The sequence below is a fragment of the Lactuca saligna genome, chromosome 3 (genome assembly GCF_052625555.1).
Source record: "Lactuca saligna cultivar CGN05327 chromosome 3, ASM5262555v1, whole genome shotgun sequence".
NCBI classification, from domain to species: domain Eukaryota; kingdom Viridiplantae; phylum Streptophyta; class Magnoliopsida; order Asterales; family Asteraceae; genus Lactuca; species Lactuca saligna.
Window position 1 is genome coordinate 217,365,936 of NC_136419.1, and position 11,134 is coordinate 217,377,069.

Consider the following 11,134-nt stretch of genomic DNA (forward strand, 5'->3'; position numbering starts at 1 on the left):
AGTTCAGATCTGAAGTTACAACTTCGGATCTTAGCTCAAACACAAGAAAAGCTTTCTAAAAACCACCAAAAGAGATATAGGAATAAATGAGCCAAGGTAACAACTTAATACCTTCAGAAAGGGTGCCCAAGGAAGTAGATCTCTAATTCCCCACAAGTTCCTTGCTTCTAATCACTTGTTTTCCCCAAGCTTTTCTCACTAAAAACCTTCTTCAAAGCTTAACACACCAAGAAAGCACACACACAAACGAATTTAGGGTTTGGAATGACAAGAGGCTGTAGAGGGGAGGCTGGGGAGGCCAATAATCTTTTAAATAGGGTGCAAAACCCCGGAAATTAGAGTTTCATCCTCTAGCTCCTACCCGTCGAGTCCCTCCTTAGACTCAGGAAGTAGGTCGCTTAAACACGTGGACCAACCCGCTGCTACTCGGCGATTCGAGCAACCAACTCGTCGAGTAGACCATGAAATCAAAAAGATCTTATAACAAAAGAAATAAATATCTAGGAATCGAGGCGTTACATTTTTATTCTCGAAAAATAATAGGGATTGTTTGGTGAAATATAGATGGAATTGTAGGATGTGGAGCTGGAATTGGTGACATCAGATCACGTGAGGGACTGGGTTGAGTTTGTTTCGGGAGCTTAAGGAGTTTCTCAATTCAGTCCAGATTACAGACCAAAAAGATATTTGGAATTGAAACTTGGGAATAATCTGATTTTTACAGTCAATGAAACATGTAAGTATATTGATGATGTCACTTTGCCACATTCTAATATTTCTACTCGTTGGAACAGGTGTATGCCGAGAAAAACTTAATACTTTTTGTTGGAGGCTTCAGGTTGGATAGACTTCCAATTTTCTCAAACTTGGCTCATAGAGGTGTTGACTTGAACTCGTCTTTATGTCTAAGTTATATGCAATTTTTGGAAACAAACAATCATACTTTTAGTGGGTCGATTTGAACATTCCTTTGTTTTCAACTGTGGAATACATTTTTGGATGGGTGGATACATGAAATATCCAGGCTTCCAAAAGGCTTGTTTTGGATTCTACCATTATGGTGTTATTATCGGTGATCTGGAGATATCGTAATAATATCTTTTTTGATGATAAAAAAATATCAAGAACGTGTTGTTTGATATGATTCAAAGTTGGTTGTTTCAATGGATCGTATATAGAAATAATAACATAATTCTTAGTTGGATTTCTTGATTAAAAAACTCAATCATAGGTTGAACTTTGTAATTGGTTTTTGCTAGCTTTGTCTAGCATTTTTATTTTATACATGCAAAAAAAAAGTTGTATTCTCCAATATAAAATGATTTTTTCGAGAAAAAATGTGTTAACATTTTTATATTATTTATATAATACTCCAGAGAGTAATTTAGAATTTTGATACGTACCAAAATGTTTAGAGTTGCAAAAAGATAATTTTGATTCCAAGTTAAACTCGGTGAAGTTGAACTTTATTAAGTTTTAGTTCAAAGACAATTGACACCGAAGCATATAATGATATGTATATTCTTACTTCCACCTTGAACCGAACTTGCTCATGAATTTCATTCCAGATCAAACTCGATCAAGTTGAACTTCATTAAGTTTTAGTTCAAAGACAATTGAAACCAAAGCATATCATGATATGTATATTTACTTCCACCTTAAACCAAACTTGCTTTATTTAACGTACTTCTTATACCTTTTCCCAAAAAGAAACATAATTCTTCAAACTATTTTCGTATTATCCAAACTTGCTAATGATGCTACATAATTTAACATCACGTTGATACAATATTTTGTATCACATGCAACCCATAATTATTCCTGAACCAAACCCAATAAGTGAAAAGGACTCGGTGAGTCAACTGGTTTGCAACCATAATATATTAATATACAAACGTCACTTAATATATAGAGTATTGTTTAAAATAGATAATATCGGTTTCGTGGTGTAGTTGGTTATCACGTCAGTCTAACACACTGAAGGTCTCCGGTTCGAACCCGGGCGAAGCCACTTGCTTGTTTACTTTGCCATTTCTTAGTACTTTTTTTCGGTTCCTTTTTACTTATTTGGCTTTATTGGGCAACGTAATCAACGGTTTCGTGGTGTAGTTGGTTATCACGTCAGTCTAACACACTGAAGGTCTCCGGTTCGAACCCGGGCGAAGCCATTTATTTTTACGTTTTTCCGGTTGAAGACTTTTCTTGCTTCTTTATTTTTCCGTTTTCTTTTTATTATATTTATATTTTGTGAAAAATACATGCATCGGTTTCGTGGTGTAGTTGGTTATCACGTCAGTCTAACACACTGAAGGTCTCCGGTTCGAACCCGGGCGAAGCCAATTTTTCTCCTTTTTTTTTGGCGGCTTGATTGAAAAGCAGCCAGCAAGAGGGACCCACCGTTTTCATTTTCAGAGTTGTACTGTATAACACAGTGAGCGACAGTGCCAACATTCGCCCTGAAGAATGGCTATCAAATTCCCTCTTTTTGACTCGATGTTCGTCTTTCTCTAACCCTTTTTTCCACCGAAAATTTCCCTCTTTTTATTTATTCCTTTTTATTAAAATTAAACAATTCAAAACCAGTAGTGGGATTTCGTTAACAAAAACCCTTTACCCTTCTCATCGCTTCACTATCCTCTTCATCGCCGTTTTTATCAACTGATACATAAAAGGTAAGGACTTGTGTTAGATAGTTATGATTTCTGTTCATGGAAATTTGAAATCTTACTGAAATTTGAGCTGGGTATGTTTTGTTTTAGGATTTTGATTATCTAAACTTGGTGGGTAATTCTCGTATCGAGTTTGAAGGTTTTAAGTTTTTTTTATTAGTATTATTCAGGTTTCGAATGCTTATGAGCTGAGTTATTGACTGAATTTTGAATTAGTATGTTTGATTTTGAGAATTTTGTTCTTCTAGTGTTCTTTGATGATTTTTCCAGGTGAGATTTTATGATTTTAGTTTGAAATGTTTGTAGGTTTGAGATTAATTGTTCATGTAAAAATGATCTATATGTATATTCATAAGCCAAATGTTTATGAGGTTTAAAACTTTGATTTTTAACTAATGGTTGTGTCCTTGTGTGTTAAATTCTCAGAAATTTTGTTCCTTTTAGATCGATCTCATTGGTGTCTATGTGTTTATGTATGTAATTCAAGGTGTTTTCTGATGAAATATAGCGATTTTTATGTAAAATCTTTATGTTTGTTTTCTTGTATGTTTTGATTATCTATTGGATGTGTTTCTTTAAAATGATTATTCCCACTTCAAGATTTAGAATCCGATAATTATGTGTTTAGGGTTAGGGGTAGTTAAGTAATTTTATATGTATTGCAATAATAAGTTTCTTTACCCATTGTAGGTTTGGAAAATAGCAGGAAAGATTTTATTAATTTATAAAAGAAAACCAAAAATGGGAGGTTGTTGTTCTTCATCGCGGAAATTCCAATTCCAAGGAACCCCTGTCTATTACTACGTACGGATCTTTTCTCTTTTCTTTATACTTCAAAAAGGCACAAATATCACCATTTTATCTGATTTAGTCATTGAATATTTTATTTTTATTGATTTAGCCACTAAAAGAGTAGTTAAGGCTAAGTCCATAAATAACCACATCGTGTTTTTCTATATCTGAAAATGGTTTTTAAAATGATAAAAAAAACGGAGTCGTGGTTTAATCACTATTCCATTCCACAATAAGTTTAGTTGCCAAACTAACGGAATTGAGTTCCGGGAGATTGCATAAAAATCCATGTTTGACAATTTTACCATGAGGAATTCATTCCATTATTTCTTTTTTCTTATATCAAAAGACCAAACTACCCCTATTATACATATTGAAATAAGCAAAAACTAAAAAAGATTAATTACAAGTGAAAGTTTTAAAATTATTCAATAGTTATTATTGATTTCCTTTTTGCAATTCCTTTGAAAAGTTACATTCCTTTCAAAAACATTTTGCGAATCAAACGTCAAATTCTACTAAAAAACCATTCTTTTTACTCCAATTGTAGTGTCCACCACCTTTAGAGCAAAGTGAAACATCATCACCCCACAATGGTCCATTTCCCGGGAGACTACATATCGATGTAAATCTTGACATGTCAATTCCGGACACTTATCGATCTCCACCAACACCGATTCCGTTCGATGTGGTCTTAGGAATTCCACAATCAACAAACACCGGCCCTGACGACCAAGCCTTTTGTGATCGTGCTTATCAGAAACCAATTCCGATTCCGATTCCGGTGAATGTTAAGGAATTAGACCGTGAAGCCGAGGGTGGCACCCCTTTTGTCGAGTCCACAAAGAATATTGATGTTGGATTTCAAATATCGAAAGGTCTTGATGCTTCGAAAGTAGAAGAGGAGGATGTTTGTCCCACTTGTTTTGAAGGTATTTTGACTTTGACTTTTTAGGTCAAACTAGTATTCACTTTCTTCCATATTTACGAAAATCCATTTTTAATCCGGAAATTTCAAGACTGAATCCCACAGCCTTCAACCTTGGGGTGGCCTGCTGTTAAAAAAATAGAAAATATATATATATATATATATATATATATATATATATATATATATATATATATATCGATTTTTTCATCTTAAAAATGGAGCTTGCTGATTTTCAAAGTCAAAGAGTAATAGGTTTGACTCTTGAAAGTCAAAATGGTTTTCGATTTTGAGACAAAGGTTGTGTTTTTAGGGTTAAATTCAAGAAACAACGATGTAGTTCTCTTGATTTGTTTATTATAACATCCTACTATTGGTTACTCCTATTACAATGTTAGACTTTGAAAAATCTACCGAATTATAGCAATGTCATCCAAATACAAAAAAAAATTTGAAAAAAAATCGAAGTTTAATGTTCTAATCATAAAGAAATATGAAGAATAATACTATAATTGAGTAGATTTTTCAAAGTACATTGTCTTGATAAGAAAAAAAAATTCATAGGTATAGGTATAGAAAGAAATAAAATCAGAATGCTATAATACACAAATAGACGAAAGTATATTGCTATTTCTTAAAATTTTAAAGTTGATCACCGGTGAATTTGATCTCAAACATTGATGATATGCAGAGTATGATGAAGAGAATCCAAGAATTATAACGAAATGTAACCATCAATTTCACCTTTCGTGCATTCTCGAGTGGATGGAAAGAAATCACACTTGCCCATTTTGCAGTCAGGTATTGTCATTTTTAAAATTAAAATATAATTATTTTATTGAAAAAATTATATAAAACCACATATGTTAAACACACATTCATTTTTTTCAATGGAAACCATGAAAGCATTATAACTATTTCATTTTTTAGCATAATTAATCATTTAAATTTATACATAAACAACATTGCTTTGAGTATTTCAGTTCGGTTCACGACTTCATGTTTCTTCAAATATTTTTTATTCAGACAACACTTTATCTAGAAAAAACCAACACTAACCGACTACTAATAAAATGTGACTTTCTTATATCAGGAAATGGACTTCGAAGTTCTATAGAAGCACTTGTTAAAAAAGAAATGTTCAAAGCAATTCTCCTTCACCATTGAAGGTTGCTAGATTGGTCATGAAGATTTGTGTACTTAGGTTATCATAATTGTTTTGTTTCTACCATTTGGTAGAGATTAGATAAGCGTTTAGTTTTATCCTCATAAAGCTGAAGAGGCTAAAACTGAACGCTTACTTAATCTGTATCATATTTATGGATTGACTATGTAAATTAGTCGTTGTGTGTTATTGGCTTATGTATGTAAATGATGTGCACAAGTTAAGTTGCAGTAATGTGATCCTTCATAACTACAATTTTTATTGCATGATGTATGAATTACTATAAGCAAGATTTTGATCTACTTATTTGACTTGTAATGACCTTTGAAATACACTTGGTAACGAAAAAATATATTTAAAAAATTGATCTTGAACGAAGTTTGTATTGGTGTGTAAAATGTGGTTAAAGTTTAGTAGAACAAGGGACCATTTTAGAAAGAGCATTTTCATTGTAGATTGAAAATGAAAGAAAAATAATACAGATGGACTAAAACTGCATTGCGCAAGTTTTGAAGTGGCAGTTTTCGCAATATGTTACATTATTAGATACTTTGGAACTCCATCCAAGAAATTTGTATTTTACAATGAACAAAAACTTCTTTTGTCATGACTAAATATAAATCAATAAAAATAACTTTTATTTTATTCGGTATACGAACAATTTATAACCTTATACGTTAATATTATAAAAAAAAACCTTATTTTTTATTTTCTTTCTATTTATACCTGAATTTTTTTTTTTATTCTTAAAAACCCCACATTTTCTTTTAAAATTACCAGTAATCTTCTTGTAATTGGTAATTTGGAGACTTTGTGCTTTTTAATTTGAAAACTAAATGAATTTTAATATGACGATTCGGTAGAAAGCAGTTTTATAATGTTTACGTGTACCACATGCTCTAGATTTTCTTCTAGCTATCCCTATAGATGGGTTTGGCTAGCATATGTCTCCGGTGAAATATCGTACCATCCTCAGATATCGACTCATGATTCCCATATTCTCAGCCGATGGAATATGTTCGGTGTGTCGCAAGGCATGTTTGGACTCTTTCAGCGAGCATGCAGTTCATTGCAAAGAACTCCCGGGGTTCAAATACAGACACGATATGGTTAGGGATGTTTTGGTCGACATATGTAAGCGCGTCGGGGTTTCCGCCAAGAAAGAGACTCCTGTGAATTTTCTGACTGACCAACAGAAGGAAGGTCAACCCTTAGATCGGCTGACGTTTTGATTTTTGGATGGGTTGGAGGGAAACACACATGTGTGGACCTTACAGGGGTATCCCCTCTCGTAAGTTTGAGGGTCGGGGATTTCACAGCGGGTCAGGCTGCATTAAAAGCTGCTACTTGCAAGGTCACCAAACATGAGAAACCGTGCATGGAAAATCAACACGTGTTCATACCATTTGCATTTGATACGTTTGGTTTCCTTGCGGTGGAGCTTCTTAGTAGACTACAACGGATCATGTATAGCCATGTTATATCCCCTAGATCTATGGATGTAGACTTCAAAAGAATTGGTTTTACCATACAAAAGGGTTTAGCGGGGCAACTTGTTGCCCGTTTGCCTTCTCATTCGTTGTATGAATGTTCTATGTTTGTTAATTTGGATAAAATTATATAACAAATGGTTTCGTGTAAGCTAACTTGGAGACTAAAGGTTTCGCATATGCTAACTTGGATGGAATCGAATCACAAATGATTTCATAAATGCTATTTTGAAGATTGAATGCTCTACTTCTATGTTTGCTAACAGAAGGTTTTGTGTCTGCCAACTTGAAAATGAAAAACAATATAATGTCTAAGGAATCTATTGACTCTGTTGTTATTATGTGGCTATTGATCAGAAAATTGAATCTCAAAAAATCTAATGAGGTTATTACAGATTTAATCATATGAAAGCTGAATTTTGATTTCCAAACATATATGCACTTCGAGAGATATATTTATATTGATTCTGAAAACACTCTATAATATCATGTCATTCTAGATCATTGTTCTTCCCCAACAATAATCTTTTAGCATCCTGCAAATCAATTCTGATATGTATTTTGTCAACAAGAATCACAACAGTTTCTCTCTTTGTTCTGAAAATAATCTAATGTTTACCTTAAGTTTTAATATTGAAACCATCGAGAACGCCATAAACAAGAACATGTAGATTATAAATAATATTAATGAACCATCTTGTGATATAAATATGAGATTTACTATTGAGTTTTTGAAAAGTCGCCCTTCTAGCAGTTTATTTTATCGTTGATCTCATAAGCGTTTTGGGTACCCAGGTGTTGTAGGCAGGAAAAAAAAAACCTAAATTTAATACAGTAATTAAGTAAAATATCATGTTTAATCTATAATAACTCAAGCACATGTGGCCATGGGCGGAGCCACATGAGAGCCAAGGTAGGTATATGCCCACCCTCAAATTCTCAAAAATAATTTTTCTTGCTTTTATATATATATATATATATATATATATATATATATATATATATATATATATATATATATATATATAGTGACATCAGTTGAGAACTCATAGTTTTCCGAAAACTTGAGAACTAAAGGTGGAGCGTTAAATCAAATCTAACTCATTAAGGACATGATCGTCATCTTACCGATCTCATTTAATGTTTATTTTTTTTGTTATTGAAAATATTAATAAAATGTTCTAAAACTTGACATAATAAATCATATTTCGGATTTTTTTTAAATAATTTTCGATTTTTTTAAATGGAGATTTTTTACTTTTTTCAGAAAACATGAATTAAAAAAAATGAACTTTTGCTTTTAAGCAGCAATTCTTTTTTTAGATAGATTTTTTTTAAAAAAAAAACTGCATTTTTTTTCCAAAAAAACTATAATTTAAAAAAAAAAAGTAATTCTTTCAAAAAAAAACTCCGTTTAAAAAAAACTGCAACTTTTTTCAAAAAAAACCTGCATTTAAAAAAACTGTATTTTCTAAAAAGTAAATATTTAAAAATCAGTATTAAAAAACAAAAAACTAGAATACTAAAAAAACTCTACTTTTTTTAACCAAAAAAATCAACGTTTAGATGCATATATGCATATTTTTTCAAATGCATATATGCATATTTCTTATACTATAATATTTGTAAGTAAAACATAAAAAATCTTAGTTTTATTAATCAATCTATAAACATAACAATACAAGAATTTTATTTGACACAAAATAAAATATAAAAAATAAAAAATGTTACAAAGTTTCAAAGTGTTGTCATTTCTTTATATAAAAAAAAATTATATTTTCTTCAATTTATCACTTTTAACATTTTCAATATTTTCCACAATTTCTTCAAAATCTACAATAAAATTAAAATGCAAGAACACTCACAAAAATGCACTTGTATATATATATATCATGTAAGATTCAGATGTTATTGTATATTTTAAGATTCAAATGTGAAATTGACAAGAAAATTTTAAAAAATAATTAACGAAGAACACACACACAAAATGCATGCACGCATATAGACGTAATTTATATGTGATTTTCTTGTGAATCACATGTAATTGATATGTAATTCACTTGTGATTTACATGTAATATACATGTGATTAATATGTGAATCACATATAATTCATATTTGATTTACTCGTGATTTACATGTAAATTATATGTGATTCATATGTAAATTACATGTGAATCATATGTAATTTATATGTGATTCACTTGTGATTTATATGTGAATTACATGTGATTCATATGTGAATTACATGTGATTTACATGTGAATCATAGTAATTCATATGTGATTCACTTGTGATTTACATGTAAATTATATGTGATTCATATGTGAATTACATGTGATTTACATGTGGATCACATGTGAATTACATGTGAATCACATGTAATTCATATGTGATTCACTTGTGAATTACATGTGATTCACTTGTGAATTACATGTGATTTACATGTGAATCACATGTAATTCATATATGATTCACTTGTGATTTACATGTGATTCATATGTAAATTACATGTAATTAATATGTGATATGTGATTCAGTTGTAATTAATATGTGAATTATATGTGATTTACATGTAAATTATATATAATTCATATCTATCTTCATCAAATTACCATGATAATATTGTGTACCAAATATGAAATAAAACTAAAGTGCCTTAAAATGCCTTTGCTACAATAAGTGAAATTTATAGTATTTCAAATAACATATATTTTATTTACCTCAACATTATTGTACTCAAAGCGAACCACAAAGGCACACGTGCAAGTATATGTATCATGCAGCTGCCTTTCAACACAGAGGAGTTGTGCATCATAATAAAGTGCATGCTCATCATTTGCCTGTAAATCAACATCAACAAATAATATGATCATATTTTATTGATATAAAACTTTGAAAATAAGTTAAATAATAAGCGGACCTAATGTATAAACTATTTACAATCTCCTAATTCCCAAATCGCTCTATTAAAAAAGACACATCTTTACTTTAGCACTAAAATTTTGTACTTGTATTATGTAAATAATAAGCAACTATCTTGCACATTTCTACCAATAAGCAATAAAATGAAAATAGAAAGGTAAAAAAAACATACCTTGTAGCATAGCAAAAGATCACCAACTTTGACTTTGTGACATTCTAAAGGCATCAAGGGTATTGACCTCTCACGAAGTCCATTTCTTACATTCACCCACTCATCTTAATCATGACTAAAACCAGAATATCTCACACGAACTTCCTACACATTAAAAAAAAAGACAAGAATGCCCCTGATTCATCATTACACAATCATATGGTCAATTTATGATTGTGATAACTAAGGCTTATGAGCTCGCCATGGTAAAGAACTCGGAAATTAATGAAAGCAGCAACATCATACCTGAAAAGTTACTCATGAAATTATTACATGATTTACCTTATTACCTATAAAAAGGATATATCGGAATCATCAAATATATTTACAGCTACTTACCAAGCACAATCCTTTGTTGACAAGGCTTCAAAAATTAAATATGAAAGTTCTGCCACTCTTTGTGCTGTAGAAGAAACATAATAATGAAGCATAATTCTTTTCCACAAGCAAAACGAATCATACATATTAAAGAAATCTATAACAGTTAATTAATAGATATTTTCTTTTTTAGTTTCATGCTCGATGAGAAAGAAATATAAAATGAACCTTTTGGCGTTTTAGGTTTTTCATATGTAACCCATGCTTTTGACAAGGCCACAATATTTTTTTAGAGCATTTGGAGAAGAGTTTATGATTGCAGGCTGCTTTTTCACTTCATTTGAATCAAGCACTGGATTTTTACTCTTAACAACTAAAAATAATTGTCTATTAAGGAACCAAGTGTGTACCCATGCAAGGAAAACAAAACATGGTCATTTGTATGTTTCCTATAATGACTCGCAATGTATGGAATCACTTGTCATAACATACCAACCACCAAAATAAATATCTAGGCCAAAAATAGTCATTTTACTCTTATGGGATCACATTTGCAAAAAGTCAGATACCAAAACATGAAAATTAGTCTAAAAAAATCATTGTACCTTTTTCATGTTGATACGTTTTCCGGTTTTAT

General features: G+C 31.0%; 1 protein-coding gene, 3 non-coding genes and 1 pseudogene across 4 annotated transcripts; 4 read left to right on the top strand and 1 right to left on the bottom strand.

Moving 5' to 3' along the window:
- The first annotated feature begins 1,937 nt into the window (after positions 1-1,937).
- On the top strand, positions 1,938-2,011 carry TRNAV-AAC (transfer RNA valine (anticodon AAC)). The gene has a single exon. It is a non-coding gene; the product is annotated as a tRNA-Val (tRNA).
- An 83-nt stretch (positions 2,012-2,094) lies between these two features.
- On the top strand, positions 2,095-2,168 carry TRNAV-AAC (transfer RNA valine (anticodon AAC)). The gene has a single exon. It is a non-coding gene; the product is annotated as a tRNA-Val (tRNA).
- A 97-nt stretch (positions 2,169-2,265) lies between these two features.
- On the top strand, positions 2,266-2,339 carry TRNAV-AAC (transfer RNA valine (anticodon AAC)). Its single transcript has one exon. It is a non-coding gene; the product is annotated as a tRNA-Val (tRNA).
- Positions 2,340-2,442: 103 nt separating this feature from the next.
- RHB1A (RING-H2 finger B1A) lies at positions 2,443-5,820 on the top strand. Its single transcript, XM_078986559.1, has 5 exons — positions 2,443-2,672; positions 3,360-3,473; positions 4,012-4,393; positions 5,081-5,190; positions 5,483-5,820. Exons 2-5 carry the CDS (start codon positions 3,411-3,413, stop codon positions 5,504-5,506), a joined length of 579 nt encoding a protein of 192 aa, XP_078842685.1. The 5' UTR covers positions 2,443-2,672; positions 3,360-3,410; the 3' UTR covers positions 5,507-5,820.
- A 3,872-nt stretch (positions 5,821-9,692) lies between these two features.
- Positions 9,693-10,901, bottom strand: LOC145036379 (protein SAWADEE HOMEODOMAIN HOMOLOG 1-like; annotated as a pseudogene).
- Between the last annotated feature and the right edge of the window lie 233 nt (positions 10,902-11,134).

Excerpts from the sequence above, each read along its gene's own strand:
- RHB1A (XM_078986559.1), top strand. The coding sequence starts at position 3,411 with ATGGGAGGTTGTTGTTCTTCATCGCGGAAATTCCAATTCCAAGGAACC. Across the intron at positions 4,394-5,080 it reads TTGTCCCACTTGTTTTGAAG|AGTATGATGAAGAGAATCCA; the intron begins GTATTTTGACTT and ends GATGATATGCAG. Across the intron at positions 5,191-5,482 it reads CTTGCCCATTTTGCAGTCAG|GAAATGGACTTCGAAGTTCT; the intron begins GTATTGTCATTT and ends TTCTTATATCAG.